The sequence below is a fragment of the Ictidomys tridecemlineatus genome, unplaced genomic scaffold (assembly GCF_052094955.1).
Source record: "Ictidomys tridecemlineatus isolate mIctTri1 unplaced genomic scaffold, mIctTri1.hap1 Scaffold_83, whole genome shotgun sequence".
Lineage (NCBI taxonomy): Eukaryota > Metazoa > Chordata > Mammalia > Rodentia > Sciuridae > Ictidomys > Ictidomys tridecemlineatus.
The window spans coordinates 619,775-635,422 of NW_027526085.1; the positions used below are offsets into that span (position 1 = coordinate 619,775).

Sequence of the window (15,648 nt, forward strand, 5' to 3'; positions counted from 1 at the left end):
AGGAGAGAAGCAGGGAGAAGGGCCAGGTGGAAAAGAGTCTTCAGGACGGGGCCAGGGAGGGACAATCAAATCATCAGACCAGCAGCCTTAGAATCCCAGCTCAGTGAATTCCCCTCCAGTATGAACAGGTCTGGAGAGGATGAGCACAAGGCACCAAGTCACCCAGAGCTGGGTGGCAATTTTGCTTCACTCCTTATTGGTGATGTGATCTTTGTGAAGTTGATGAGCCACCCCACCTATAGACCACCCACCTCCAGGCTTGGATAGGGTTAAAAGAGGTGGTCTGGAGTTCCCACTTGGGAGCCCCCAGTTATAGGCTCTAAAATCATGGTGCCCTCTTTGAGCAAAGTGACCATTTCCAGAGTCTTTCCACAGAAACCAGAAACAGGGGCACCATGCCCCACAGCGGCCCTCCTCTGTCTCAGTTCCTCCCTGCAGGGATAAAGCTTATCCCTGAGCTGGGGGGCAGGACTGTGAGCTGGAGCAACCCTGCTTCTGTCTACAACCACCCAGAAAGCAGTAGTAACTCCAGCCTCTGCGGCAGAGGCTGTCTCCCACTGCTGCTGCACTGAACAGCCCCAGCCTCCCTGGGTCGAGGATGGACTTGAGAGGAAACTGGGGTAGATGAGTGAAGCTACCTGCTCACCAACAGAGAAGACCAACGAGGTCCAGCACAATGTCTGCTGCCTGTTAGGCGGTTCTCGCTTTTCCTCAACCAAGAGGGGTCCCCCGCCCCAGACCGGGTCTTGCAATATTGCCCAGGGTCCAACTCCTGATCCTCTGGAGTCACTCTGGAGTGACTGGGACTGCACGCATGCCCCTCACACACACTTTTCTTTTTCTTTTTTCTCTTTTCTTTTCTTTTCTTCTTTTTTTTGACAGAGAGAGAGAGAGAAAGAGAGAGAGAGAGAGAGAGAGAGAGAGAGAGAGAGAGAGAGAGAGAGAGAGAATATTATTTAATATTTATTTTTCAGTTTTCGGTGGGCACAACATCTTTATGTGGTGCTGAGGATCCAACCCAGCGCCCCGCGCAGGCCAGGGGAGTGTTACCACTTGAGCCACATCCCCAGTCCCACTTTTCTTTTTTAAAGTGATGTGGCTCGGTTTTAACCAGGACTTTTACAGCCTCCAGACTTACCACGGTGAGCTGTGTCCCCCGGGGCGGGATGTGGAGGCCGCCCGGCTCCGGGCAGGGCGCGCACCCTGGGGACCTGGTGTCATGAGCCTCCGGGCCGCAGGCGGCAGCAGCGCGTGGCGGGGCCGGACACAATGTAGCGGCCGAGGCGCGACGGGTTACAATGTAGCGGCGGTGGCAGCGGCGGCTGAGTTCTGTTGAGCGCAGAGCAGCCTCCAGGCGGCGGGCCCGGCCAGCGGGCGGGGAGCGGGAGCGTTGGGCCTCGGACGCGCACGGCCCGCCCGGCAGGACCTCCTGAAGCCCGGCTGCGGACGCGGACGCCAGAGCGCAGAGCCGGCGGGAGGCCCCCGCGCACCCGAGGCAGGGTTCGGACTCGCGACCCCAGCTGCCCACCCTCTGGTCCTCTCCCGGGAGCGCCAGGCACTTCCATCTGGCAGAGTTTAGGACCTAGACGGAGGGACCCTTCCACCCAGTTAACTGTCACCGTCAGTATGGGATCCGGGAGGCCCAAAGACCCGCATCACTGTGCCTTCCTCAGCGATGCTGGGTTGCTCTGAGCCTCAGGTTTCCCCTCTATGAAATGGGTGGGCGTGGTGGCAGACTGATCCCCACCAGGACCTGAGTATCCCCAGGGTGCATTCGGTGGTGGGTGAAGGTGGAGATAGGGGTTGGGGGAGGTTTGTCTCTGCAGCTAGCCTCATTGGTGGGTCGTCCTTAAAGGAATGGTAACCCTGTCCCTGGGCACACCTGGGTCCTGGCAGGCCTTGTTTAAGGTACAGATGAAGCGCACTTTGTCCCCCTCCAGGGTGAACTCTCAGGACCTCCAGATGACGGCTGGAATGGTAGCCAGGTGGGCAGGACATGGGGGGACTAATGCATGGATCCTGAAGATATCCTCAGCTTCAGCTCAGTGTCCCTCTGCCCCTGGGGCTGCTCTGGCTACACTCTGACGTTTTTTGATTGCTATGTTGGCAATCACCTCCACTACAAGAGGGGAGATCTCTAGAGGGCAGAGAATAGAGAGTGGGGTTCTTTCCTCTCTCCCCTTTCTTGCCTGTTCCTTTCTAAGTCCAAGCCAGAATAATGGGTGCAGAGCTCTGTGGGGTGACTTTGAAGGGAATGGTTTGCTGGCTCTCTACTAAAGTCAGCAGCTTTACTCTTGCAGCCATGTGCTGGGACATCATCTATCTGCCCTCAGCAGACAGGGAAACATGATTCCCTAACCAGTCAGGAGAGAAACTAGCACTGAGATGTCAAATGACACCACTGCTTCATCCATCCACTGCCTTGGTGCCAGGCCTGGGGGGTGACAATGCCACTCAGGAGTTGAATAAAAGATGCTGTTTCCTCTGGAGATTGCAGCCCCAAGACAGTTGCTGGGAAGTGTAAAGATATTGAGTCTCAGGCTAAGGTTTGCAGGGAGAGCTCCTGGGGGTGGCTTCCAAGCCCTCTACTCCAATTCCTTTCTATTGGGCTCATTATCATGTGATAACAGTGATAGTTTTCTCAGCAGCAACTCTGGGCTGCTGACTTTCATGTCTATACAAACATTTAACCTCTCATCCACTTAAGGAGGCAGTGTTCTCCCTGACTGTAGACAATGTGGTCCTGTAGCTCATCACTAGGAAAGCTAGACTTTAAATCAGAGTTGTCATCTCAACAATAATGGTAACAATGATAATAACAAGTTGTAGCTGGTACTTATCATGGGCTTACTATGTGCTGGCCAGCACTTTCAGAACTTTGTATTAACCAATATTTACAATAGGCCCATATGGTACTATCATATCTTCTCAGAGATGAGAAGTTGGAAGTAGAGAAATGTGTAGGCTTTTACCCAAGTCAAGTAGTGGGGAACTGGCGGAACTGAGGTTTAAATTGGGCTTGCTCATCTTAACACCAACAGGCAACTAGGGTGAAGAATCAGGTTTTGTTTGGGCTGCAAAAGACAGAACTCTATCCCCAATAACTGTGGTGTGAATGGAAGTTTGTTTCTGTCTCACTTGAAAGAAACTTTGCAGTGAGTGCCCAGGGCTCAGATGGCGTCTCCTGCAATCTTGTCATTTGGCCATCTGCATTATGACTTCTATGTCCCTGCCCAAGGTAGTTGCTCCAGCTCTACTCAGTACATCTTCACACCAGACAGCAAAAGGGAGGAAGGAAGGACTGCAGAGGGGCAGCCCTCCCTTTAAGAACAATTCCCAGAAGTCTTGTGTGATCTTTTTGTTCATTTCCTATTGGTCAGAACATAGTCAAATTACCATATCTAGCTGCAGGAGAGACTGGGAAATCATGTGACAAGCCAAAAAACAAGGACTCCCTACTCAAGACGAAGGCATCAGTGAATATTGGGAGTGCATAATCTCTCCTGCTATTCTCTGGGCACTTGGGAGGTGGGTATCAGATGGCTGCCTCTGACTCTGGTGCCCAGTGTGAGCCACCCATAGTCATCAGCTGATAGTGAGAGGCCATGCTTGAGCCACAGCACCTTCATCCTCTTGTGTACCTTCTGGTTTTAACCCAGGAATTGCCTGTCAACAGGTGCTGGCTCTTGCCAGACTAGAACTCTGGCTGCCCAACCCATGCTCCACGTCAGAGGCATAACAAGCAGGACAGGATCCACAGGTGGTGTGGAGCTCCTGACTCCAGTGTAAGGACAGCATGGGGCTGGGGTGGGGCTGTTTAGCTGCCAGTGAGGTGACACTGGGACCCAGGGCAGGGCCTTTCCCTCTGGACTCAGTTCTCTTCCATTTCTTTTGGGTGAGGGAGCAGAGGATGAGTCACAGGATTGTCTTGCATAACAGGTATGGAAGAAGCATAACCAGGACTCCTGGACTTACTGCACAGCTTTGAAAAATTATCTTTTGACTTCATATGATAGTAAATCTTTTCTGTTTTTGTTTTTTTTTTTTCTTTCTTTATACAATGGATTTAAACCAGGGTTGCTTTACCACTGAGCCACATCCCCAGCCCTTTTTGTTTTCTATTTTGAGACAGGATCTCTCTAAATTGCTTAAGGCCTTGCTAAGTAGCTGAGGCTGGCCTTGAACTTGTGATCCTCTTGTCTCAGCCTTCTAAGCTGTGTGTGCCACTGTACCCTGCCTATCAGAGTAAATCTTACCAAGAGCTTATTTTGTGCTCAACTTCTGTGAACCAATTTCACCTGGAAAGTGGCTGACTTGTGGATGATGGAATGGAGGTAGAGGGAGGCCGTGGAGGGAACAGGGCCAGAGAGGTTGAGGAGTGTGACCCAGCTAATTAAGTGGGAGCCGTATTTGGCTGCCTGTGTTCCTGCCCAGACAAAGCCCTTTCTTCCTGCCTTGAGTCCTTAGCCCTGTGTGTCCTTAGTTTGTTGAGTCCTGTGACAGGAAAGAATAGTTACTGATCCTTGACTAGGCGCTTCCTTCTTGTTACGTTGGAGGAGAAGGCACAGAGCTGTGAGAATGTCCCAGGTCATGTGGCTCTCAGCAGGACTGGAACCCAGTCCTGAGATGTGCCAGCAGAGTCTAGAACCTGGAGGCATTCCTGGAGCAGGGGGAAGGTGGGCCCTGCCAGTCACACAGCAGACAGAAAAGCAGGGTGGGCCCCGCACTGGCTGCAGTTCCAGGAGTTGTGGTGGGAAAGGAGCACCTTAGGTTGGGATGGAGGATCCCAGTTGTAGGAAACGTGTCTCAGGGAAGTTGGCCAACAGCAAGGGCATGGCAGGACTTGGCTGAGTGAGGCCAGTTTAGATGTATGGGGGACCCTAGCGCTGGAGCCCTATAGTGTCTGGGGTAAAAAAAACCCTGAGCTGGGAGGGAAGACCTTGGGTTCCAGAGCATCTGGCTGGGCACCCTTGGATAAGTCATATACATGACGGACATCAGAAGGGCCGGTCACTGTGGACTTCCCCAGGGGAGCCTGCCAAGGGGCCTGGAGGGGGTCTTCAGGTGGTAGAGGGAGAGTCTGAGGATGGAGGCTGTAGTGTGGGGATGCTTCCTGAAAGAGGTAGGGGTTTTCGGGAATGGGAATGCTCCATGGTGAGGCTGGAACCTGGGTCCTCATCTTGCCCTGCCAGGTGGAATGCTATGGAATATGATGAGAAGCTGGACTGGTTCCGGCAGGCCCACCTCAACCCATTCAACAAGGAGCTGGGGCCAAGGCAGCATGAGCAGGGACCTAGTGAGGAGGCCCTGGACATTTCTTCTGAAGGTAGGTGCTAGGGGACTCTGTGGGCCCCCTGACTCTTCTCCCAGCCCACTACCTTTCCTCCCACTGCCCTCTCCAGCATGCTGGCTTTCTCCCAGAGTGGGTTCCCAAGGGCACAGTCGCTTTCTACCTGCTCTGTGGATTGCTTCTGCCTTCTTGCCAGCAGGAGCTTTTGAGGGCAGGGATTTGTGTCTGGTGTGCCACTGCTGAATCCCAGGGCCTGGCACATAGTCCACGCTCAGAGGACACTTGTGAAACAAACTCAGAGCCAAGACTGGTGGGGAAAGTTAGCAGGTGAAGCATCCTGTGCAGAGGCCCCTGCTCACCTAGGGGTCAGGAGGGTATGAATCCAGGAACTGCAGATGTGGCCTGCAGTACACACCAGAGTATGGATTTTGTGTTATAACTGTTCAGTGGCTACACCACACAACACACTTCCTTTTTTTTAGAAATTCAGTTGCTTTTTTGGTTGTGTAGAATCAGTGCAGAGTCCATGTAGTTATACATGAGGTATCTGCTGTAGAAACTGAGATGTTTCTATAAAGCTATCTTGTGGGCCTCTTTTAGCACCATTGAATACCATTCCACCTCATCATTTTTTTTAATATTTATTTTTCGGTTTTAGGTGGACATAATATCTTGATTTCACATTTATGTGGTGCTGAGGATCGAACCCAGGCCCTTGCACATTCTATGCGAGCGCACTACCACTGAGCCACAATCCCAGCCCCTCCACCTCATCTTTTAGAATTAAACCAAATGGACGTGCAGAGCTGAGCAGGCCCAGCTCCCCACGGCCTCCTTCTTGTGTCTACCTGGGTCCCACCACCCAGCTCCAGTGGCCCCAGCTTCCTTCCTGGGGGATGAGGAGCATGAGAGAGAGCAGGCTGAGTTTTCTTTCCTACCATCCTCCATGCCCCTCTTCTCTTCCTCCAGAGACTCTGCCTGAGCTGCCCCCTGTAAAGCCTGGATTCTACTGCTCTGAGTGTGTGATTGATCTTGGCCTGTCTGAGGACCACTTCTCCCGCCCTGTGGTGAGGTTTGGGTCTGGGAGGGGAGAGGGGCTGGACCATGAGGTTTGAGGTGTGCAGTCTTCCCTCCCCAGGGAACCACCATTTTCAGGTGTTGATAGTCCCCTCCTCAGCCAAGTCCCCTGGAGCTCGAATCTGAGCCTGTTTGAGAGCAGATGGAGAAAGCCTGGGTTTGGAGCTTGAGAACCTGGGGCTTCTGCCCTCCTCTAGGCTCCTGCTCCAGATTCTTGGGGAGCCAGTGTGAGGATTGGTTCCCTTTGGGGTCTTCAGGGGTCTTGTAGATCTGCAGTAGAGTGAGGGTGGATGAGGAAAGCAGGAGGCCTTCCCTGCCTCCCCAGCTGCCCAGCACTGAAGGGCCACTCTTGCTTGTTCTACATGAAGTTCTACAAAAGGGTTACTTTGAATGAAAAGTGAATGTGGAAGACCTGGAATTATTTGAAAAGTTAGAAAGCCTTTAGTTTTATGCAAACTATCTCCAACTTTTATTTGAGAGAAACACAGTAAAATCAGAATGTAACTTAAAAAGATTTAGCCAGAAGTCACCCGATTCTAATTCATTTTTCATTTTGTATGTGGCCTTAAAACGTTGCCCATGCAGATACATGTTTTTATCTTTATCGTAACATTTTGAATACTTCCTTTTGGCCACAGACTTTCCGAGGAGAAGGGAAGGGTGCATCTTCTCTTTGCCTGGGTCTCTTAGAGCCCAGCACACTGGTGGATGAGGAAGGCTCCTGAGTGTCAGCCCAACCTGCTCAGCTCCAGGAGCTGCCTCCCTTGGTCTGTTCTGAGTCTGGGGCTTAGCAAATCCCTGCTAGTCTGGTGGTAGTGGACACCTCCAGGCTCCTTTATTGGCCTTTGTCTGGGATTGGCAATTGAGCCAAGTGGCCATTTCCTCTCCTTTATGACAGCAAGTATCTTTTCCGCAGCTTGCCTCAAAGGGGAAGTTCTTTTGAAGTCAGTGTAACAGTCAGCCACAGTGGTGCGTACTTGTAATCCCAGTGACTTGGGAGGCTGAGGCAGGAGAATTGCAAGTTTAAGGCCGATTTTCTCAGCAACTTAGTGGGACCCTGTCTCAAAAAAAAAAAAAAAAAATACCACCACCACCAACATCAACAAACCAGCACTGGGGATGTAGGTCAGTGGTTAAGTGCCCCTGGATTCAACCCACAGTATAAACAAACAAATAAATAGTAAGTGAAATAGTAGAGTCAACAAAACAAAACAAAACAAAAAACCCTAGTCAATTTTCTGAAAAAAAAGGAAGTTAGTGTGTTTGTGTGTGGAGGAGTGGGGGTTGGGCTGGGGACTACATCAGCTTCCAGCATGTCAAACAAGCCCTGTACCACTGAGCATCCATCCCAGCCCTTGGAAGTTGTATTTTGGAAAGCATCCTGAATTACTAGGTCTTCAGAAGTCTGTGGGTAGACTAGTCCAGTTGGGGACAGGCAGTGCAGGATGGATTCTGACTGTGCTGCTAATTCTCCTGGGCTTTGAACAAGTCCTCATCTGGGGGAAGGGCTTGAGGTCTGCTCTGTGCCTAACTGTCCATGAGGACTAGTCTGGCCTCCAAGGGAGAGTCCAAGGAGTGGCCATCTGACTGCTCCCCAACCTGGCAGGGTCTGTTCCTGGCCTCCGATGTTCAGCAACTACAGCAGGCAATTGAGGAATGCAAGCAGGTGATCCTGGAGCTGCCTGAGCAGTCGGAGAAGCAGAAGGATGCAGTGGTGAGGCTCATCCACCTGCGGCTGAAGCTCCAGGAGCTGAAGGTGGGTGCTGGCCGGCTGTGCCACAGGGGGAGCCTAGAGCCAGGGCTGTAGCAGTGGAGACAGGAGCACCAGGGTGGCCTCCAGTTCCTCCCTGGTGCATCTTTTTGGGCTCTGAGGGGCTGAGATATAAAGGAATCTAGAAATGCAGAGTGAGGGATGGGCCCTTATCCCAAGTTCAGGCTTTTCCCCTCTTGGTTGCAAGGAACAGAAACCTGACCTTAAGTAGCTTAAACAAGAAGGAAAGTATTTTCTTGTTAACCAACAGATTCTCAGGAATCCTGCCCTCTTTTGTTCTGCTTTCCATGTTTGACCCCTCCTCAGTAGTCCGCAGACAGGTGATGCAGACATGCGCCCAGCAACGGCAGCTGGGCTTTGCAGCAGAGGAGAGCTTCCTTTCCTTTTTCTTTATTTTTTTTGGTGGTTCTGGGATGGAACTGGGGCCTCCTGCCAATTAGGCAAGTTCTCGACCACTGAGACAGCCCCAGTCTGAAGCTCCCCTTTGTCAGTGGTTAGGGCAGAAGTCAGTCCTGGGCCCTCCTGACCTCTGATTGGCTGGTCCTGCCACATGGCCATGCCTGAAACAAGCACCGCAGTGTGCCAGCTCTGGTCAGGTGCCCCACTGAAGCAAGTGAGTGGGGCAGTACCTCTTTGAGCCACATCCTCCTCTCTAGATGATGATGAGGAGTTTCCCTACAGGAGAACAGAAGGAGGTAATGAATCCCAGAGTTCAAAATCCCTAGGTGTCCACTGCAGGCCAATTGTGTTCCTCGGCATGGCTGTCATTGTATGCCCTGCAGTGACCCACAATGTGTGTGTGGCCACAGCCTCACTGATTTCCTAATGAAGACTCCACATCAGGAGACCCTGGGAAATCAGTAAGGCTGTGGCCACATACAATCCAAAAACTCAGTGATTTAAAGGAGATTGGTGTGTGGTTTTCCTCATGAAACGCCCCCCCCCCAGGTGGTCCAGGGCCTGTGTGACAGGTAATGGTGTTGAAGACCCGAGTCATCTTTTTTCATGGCTCTGCCATTCCCTGGGAGAGTCCCAAAGGGCTCCATACCACGTCGCTTTGGTCTGCACCCAGCCAGCAAAGGGACAGTAGATCATTCTTGCTCACAGGGCAGACCCAGGTGGCAAGTGGCTGACAGGGCTGCCAGGAAATGGAGTGGGTGGTCTGTGATCTGCCCCTGACTGACCATCTTTCTATGGCTAATGGGAACTCGCACTCCTATAAGCAGTGCCTGGAGGAAATAAGTAGAGGGGCTAGAATAAAGGAAAGGAGTTGAAATCAGCTCACTGGTGGCCCTTTCCTGGCTCTCTGTCTGTAGGACCCCAATGAGGATGAGCCCAACATTAGGGTCCTTCTTGAGCACCGCTTCTACAAGGAGAAGAGCAAGAGTGTCAAGCAAACCTGCGACAAGTGCAACACCATCATCTGGAGACTCATTCAGACTTGGTACACCTGCACAGGTAGGCCAAGACTGAGACCCACTCCTACTGGATAAGCAGTCTAGGTCTCTGGGGCAGGGCAGAGAAGTCCAAAGCTCTGCTTCGAATGTGGGTCATGTTCAGGTGAATCCTCTATAGTGTACACAGTGGACCAAGACCTATTGTGTGCTGGAGATACAAGGAACAGTTAGGGGCAAAGATCCTGCCTTCACTGGCCTGCATCCAGATCTAAGCTGTCCAGTACGGTGGTCACTAACTCTACATGGCCATCAAATTTAAATAGGAATAAATCAGTGGTACTGTCTACATTGCAAGTGCTCAATAGCCATCTGAGGCTGGTGGCTGCCACACTGGACAGTATAGAGAGAACATTTCCATCACTGCAGAAGATTTCCTTGGTGGAAATATCAGACTAGTAAATGACACCAGAGTCATTCTTACTTGGCACTTTGTGATGTGTGGATAGCCAAATGCCTGGAAAGGTCTGAAGAGGGGCATTTCCTGAGAAAAAAAAGGTATTGGCTCATTGCTGGCTCCTGACAGCTACACAGAGATGATCAAGGAGAACAGATCTGAGAAAGGACAGGCACTTGTGGGGAATATAGTTTCACCCAACAGACAGAGGACACTTTGGATAGACAGAGACCAACTCCAGAGGGAGTTTGTGTGTCCTAGTGTATGTGTGTTTTAATTTGTAGTTTTTTCTCATGTTCATAGAACTTGGAGGGAAAATGGTTTCTTAGGTTTGAAATGGACTGTACTTGTGAGTCCTTTTGCTATTGGTGAATGTTTTTATGTCAATGGATCCCACTAGATTTGTGATTAAAGACAGTAGAGAGAGGAATGCATCAAAGAAGGTGTCCTGTCTACTGGAATGCTTTCCAGCACTCCTTGTGGGCAATTTATGAATGGACTGTTGCTTGCCTTGCAGATGGGCAACACCTACCATGATCCTAAGTTCCTGTATTCTTCCTGAATTTCGACCGCTCTCTGAAGGGGCTCGTGGATTTGTGTCCAAGATATGTACCACCTTCAACCTCTGTGACATGGCCATGGACTGGATTGCTGAAGGGAATGCCAAAAATCTCAGAAAAATCAGAAATTTGTGTGACCAGTAAGGCTCTCTCTGGAGAATCCCTGCTTGGATAGATAGAAAACCAAGTGGCATTACCAGTAGCTGTCAGTGGGACAGTGTTGATCATGTGGAAAAGTCAACCCCAGGCTTTTTTCTTACCTATTGCTCTGTTCCCCTGAATTTCAGGAAAGTCTTTGCCTTAGGCCACCCTTTTGTGAAATCTCAAGGAAACAATTTCAAATGGAAATGAAGAGGCCTAATCTGTGCCTTTTAAGGTAAAGTGCTTTGTAAAAGATGTGTCTGAATCAGAATCTTGGCCCTGTGCTAGGCTGTGGATTAGATTCTGAGAACCCCAGGAAACTAAATAAACATTCCATATGTCCATCCAAAACTAAAAGGATAAAAAAGAAGAATAATTTTTATAAAGTCTCTTGCCTTCCTCTGGTCAGACTCCTGATCCCTATGAAGAAACAACAGGAATCTCTTGGATCAAATGAATTGTTGCAAGCCCTGTAATAACTAACATAGAGGTGGTTGGGTTTTTTCAAGACTCCAGTACAGATAAACAATCTCGCCCTGGCAAGCAGTGGGTCTCAAATTTGAGAAGCAGAGCAGTATTTACTACAGGTGCATATTTGGGGTGATAGTAATGTCAAGGCATTGTGGTGGATGACACTGGAAGATTGTTATGTGGCACGTGTTCACATATATATTAGACTCATTTTCCGTTTTGCCATTTGAAATATTGAATCTCTGACCCTAACCCATAACCTACTAGACTCTGACTACTTATCGTAACATTGATAAAAATAATCTAAAGGAATAGAAGTAGAGGCATTTGATAGGAGGCATGGTGTATACTTGGACTTGCCTTTTGCTGCATCAGAGATACATATTATGAAACCTGTCACACATTTTTCTCCTTTTATTTCTCCATGAATTTTCAAAATTAACAAATATGTAACTTCCTGACTCCCTGTCTCTGTTGCCTGGGTCACGATGTATATTTTTATGTACACATATATAATCCTACTGCCATCACAGGTCTATTCTTGAGAGTACTCTGATTTTGGAAAATACAAATTTCATGAAGAGATCACTGCCCCCCAGTACACTGAGGTAACTGAAAATTCAAGCTGTGGTGTGCTAATACTTCAACAAGTTTATCCATGAAACAATGTAGAGGAAAGTGAATATTTTGGGTACATGTGTGAAGGATATATATCCCCATATGAATTTCGATTGGCATTCGTACTATTACATTTTAATATATTAAATATATAGTATGGATTTGCAAACATGAACTATATGTGTCATATACTTATACTACCTTGATTCTTTCATGTTTATCTGGGTGGATTTATAATCAACTTTTCACAAGATATTTCTCAGAAATATTCATGTTCTTGACATACATATTCATTTCTGAATACTCAAAATGAACTTCAGTGAATATTGAGTACTAACCCTAACATTTCTACAGTAAGTGACCCAGTTTAACATCAACGAAAGTATATTCATATGGCACATGATGTGTATTTTGAAGTAAATTTTTAAATTCCTATTTCTTCAGAAATGAATCATTTCCAGAAGAAGGAGAAGTTATACTCCATTTATGTATAATGCGTCAAAATGTGTTCTACTGTCATGTGTAACTAATTTGAACAAATGAAAGAAAATAAAAAAAATCATTTGTAATTCCATGAAAGCCTTTTTAAAAAAAACTTCATGTGAATCAGTTAGTGTTTTTGAGAAGGGAGCAGTATAAATCAAGATGATATATTTTTTTGGTGCTTAAAACACTGCAGAGCTATCTGAGGTGTGATAAATTGCAATTCCCTGAAGAACTGAGGGAAATTGTCACCTAGAAACAGACATTAGCTCTTGAGAAGGGCTTATGTTCTCCATGCTTGACCACTCTAATTAGTCTGGGCAATATATATATATATGATGGATCTAATAGAAACTTGGCCAGATCATTCCATGTTTTCTAAAGTTAGAAAAACAATTGTTGAAGTGTTTTTCTAAAATAAAATGGTTAAAAAAACTGGGGGTGGGGGGTGGGCACTGAGGTTGTGGCTCAGTGATAGAACAGTAAGCTAGGATGGGTTTGATCCTGGGTTTGTTTCTCAGAACCACATAATTATAAATAAAAATGTTGTTTCCATCTACAACTAAAAATGTTTTTAAAAGGGCACTACAGAAGATTTTAATGTGTTTTTGAAGAAAAATCTAACCCTTTTAAGATTTGCTGCCTTCTGTTTGAAATTTAGAACAGGTAGCCACAGATAGTTTCCATTTAGGAATTGTCTATAGCTGTCTCCAGTCACAGGTGAATGAAGAAAGATTGTGACAGTATGCCAAGCCCAAAGGTAGTGATTAACCATTAAACTTGTAATGATAGTCCAACCATTCTGCATTCAAGACCCTTCTTGTAGCATAAAAACCAAATGGCCCTACATGTCTATATAGCCCTCCCTAAACATCAAACCACATTGTAAAATGAACAGGAGGTTAGCACCTTCCCCTTAACAACCACTAGACACCCAAGTAATGTGTTTCTGCTTGTAGACAGAGAATGTCTTGCACCAGAACAACACCAGTATAAAATATCTGAGAACCTACTGTTATTCAACAGCTACAGTAACATACATTGGAGATGCAGTGATTAACAACAAAGTGATGTGTGACTGCTCTCCTAGAACTCATTTTTCAGCAAGAGAAACTTGAGAAGATAAAGTTCTCAAGGAATAATCACATACCAGCTTTTATTCACAGCCCCTGTGTATATCATGTGATGAAATAAACACACGATAACTCCTGGGGCACAGTCCTGTGACACAGGTTATATCCTGAACTTCCTCTCCCCCTATGCAGACCTAACTCTACACTCTGCCTAGAGCAAGAAAGCTACTTCTAACCTTACACATTGTCCTTACTGAGTTTTTTTTCCAAATAGCTAATACTTGTCTAAATTATATCCAAATTTCATAGTCCTTTGTCCCACATAGATTTTGCTTAATATAGTGTCCCCCAGGCCCACTCTGACAGTTTCTAATAGGACATAAAGAATCTCAGAAATTACAATGTCCTCCACTTGTGCTTAAATTATATTATTTTTGGCATTTGAGCATCATTTATCTATACTTGACCATAATCACTTTTTAAAATTTTTCTTCATAGCTTAAAATATTTGCAGTTTGTTTAAGGGTTTTCTTTTTCTTTTAACAATACTTCTTTCCCAAAATGCAATTGGAATCTGTATCCCTATTTCTACTCCCAAAATGCAATTAGAATCTGTATCCCTATTTCTACAGAAGTATATTTAAAATCTGTTTACATATTTGAAACACATAGTGCATATTATAGAGTAGTGATTTTTTTGGCTATCACTGACTAATTCAGAATTTCTGGGGGTGTAGAGGATCCAAGATTATTTCAATGCTTCACAAATTATTTAATCACCAAACTACAGAACCACATTCTGAAGATTCCAGATATAATAAGTGAAGAGTGAGGGCTACAAAAAATGCTGGATACAAACCAGTCATGGATTCCAAAAGTAGACCAGAAAAGAGAGAAAAATAGCCCAGATCCTGAGTTTTTAGATTAAAAAAATGTTATTTTACTGTTATAGTGACTTTTTTGTGGCAGCAATTATTTAGAAATAAAAACAAAAACAATGACTTTGGCATAATACATAGACAAAGTTCAGACACATACATTAAATTAAATTCTATGCAAGAAAAGCAGAGGTGTCCTTGTGATCTAGGCCAGTGTTCTCAAACATTAGCAATCTCCAGAATGTATAAACAGGAAGTGAGAAAGAGTAAAATGAATCCCCTTTTTTCTCCCCAATTTTTCACACCCCACAAGAGGATGAAGTGTTTCTACCTAAAGAGAAAATATTTCAAATAGACCACAAATAGACCCTCTCCATTATGTGTTTTAGAGATGGATGACCTCAGCCATCATAGATGCAAACCAAGTAGTAAATGGCAGAGACATTTTTTAATCTGAATATTTTTCAGAATACATGTGGTAGAAATTCTAAATGTTTCATCAACTATTGGACAGGTGTAGAATTTATATACAATGCATCTTGTAGGGCACTAATTATTGATAATGCATGTATGAAATCTGTATATTTTTTACTCTACTGACTTTTGCATAATACATAGAGAAATTTCAGACACATGCATAGTGCATTTGCCCTCAGAGGTATACACAATTATATATATATATATATATATATATATATATATATATATATATATATATATATAGAGAGAGAGAGAGAGAGAGAGAGAGGGAGGGAGAAAGAGAGAGACAGAGAGAGAGAGAGGGAGAGAGAGTGTGTCAGTCAGGAGCATCACAAGATAAAGCCATTCTCAGCAACATTGAGTTCCCCAGTGACTAACTCAAATAAATCTAACAAATAAATAGATCTTGGGAGTGGATTGTTGCTCAGAAGTAAAGCTTTCCTGAAGGAGAAAGTGGAGATGAAGAAGCAGGAGAACAGAAGTGGAAAGGAAGAAGGCCTGTGCATGCCAAGTCTGGAGTTGGAGCTTGCCCTGAGTTCTCCAGTGGCCTTCATGCCTCCCAGATTAGTGGTGCGACAAAGTGTGTATGTTGGGGATAGTGCAGATCTGTGTGCTAGTAGCCCACTAACCCCTGTGCTCCTAGTCACTGCTACATGATCTGAGTTTCTAGGAAGTTCAACACCACTCACACCCAAGCCACTGTGAAGCTGAAGTAGTGGGAGAAAACAAGTCTTTCTGTGGGGTAGGAAAGGCATCATGGGGTGCCCTGGAAGCAACCAGAATGCAGTCTCCTCTGTCCTTCATTTCCCTCATGTTTCCACCATTTTGTACCACCTGCTTTTTTGGAGGTAGAGGCGAGTGGCATGGAGCAGAAGTTTCCTTGCTTTATTTTACCTTTCAAAGATTTGACTCTGTACAGGAAGCCCAGCTCCAATTTTCCAATCTTGCCTTCCCT

At 46.5% G+C, this 15,648-nt stretch overlaps 1 protein-coding gene across 1 annotated transcript; it reads left to right on the forward strand.

The window, feature by feature from the left end:
* The first annotated feature begins 1,802 nt into the window (after window positions 1-1,802).
* LOC144364790 (differentially expressed in FDCP 8 homolog) lies at window positions 1,803-12,301 on the forward strand. The gene is made up of 6 exons (XM_078037451.1): window positions 1,803-1,985; window positions 5,193-5,326; window positions 6,260-6,357; window positions 7,974-8,123; window positions 9,455-9,596; window positions 10,507-12,301. Exons 1-6 carry the CDS (start codon window positions 1,858-1,860, stop codon window positions 10,524-10,526), a joined length of 672 nt encoding a protein of 223 aa, XP_077893577.1. The 5' UTR covers window positions 1,803-1,857; the 3' UTR covers window positions 10,527-12,301.
* The last annotated feature ends 3,347 nt before the right edge of the window (window positions 12,302-15,648 follow it).

Coding starts and splice junctions, on each gene's coding strand:
- LOC144364790 (XM_078037451.1), top strand. CDS start 1,858: ATGGTAACCCTGTCCCTGGGCACACCTGGGTCCTGGCAGGCCTTGTTT. Junction 5,327..6,259: donor CCTGGACATTTCTTCTGAAG/GTAGGTGCTAGG, acceptor CTCTTCCTCCAG/AGACTCTGCCTGAGCTGCCC. Junction 9,597..10,506: donor GACTTGGTACACCTGCACAG/GTAGGCCAAGAC, acceptor CTTGCCTTGCAG/ATGGGCAACACCTACCATGA.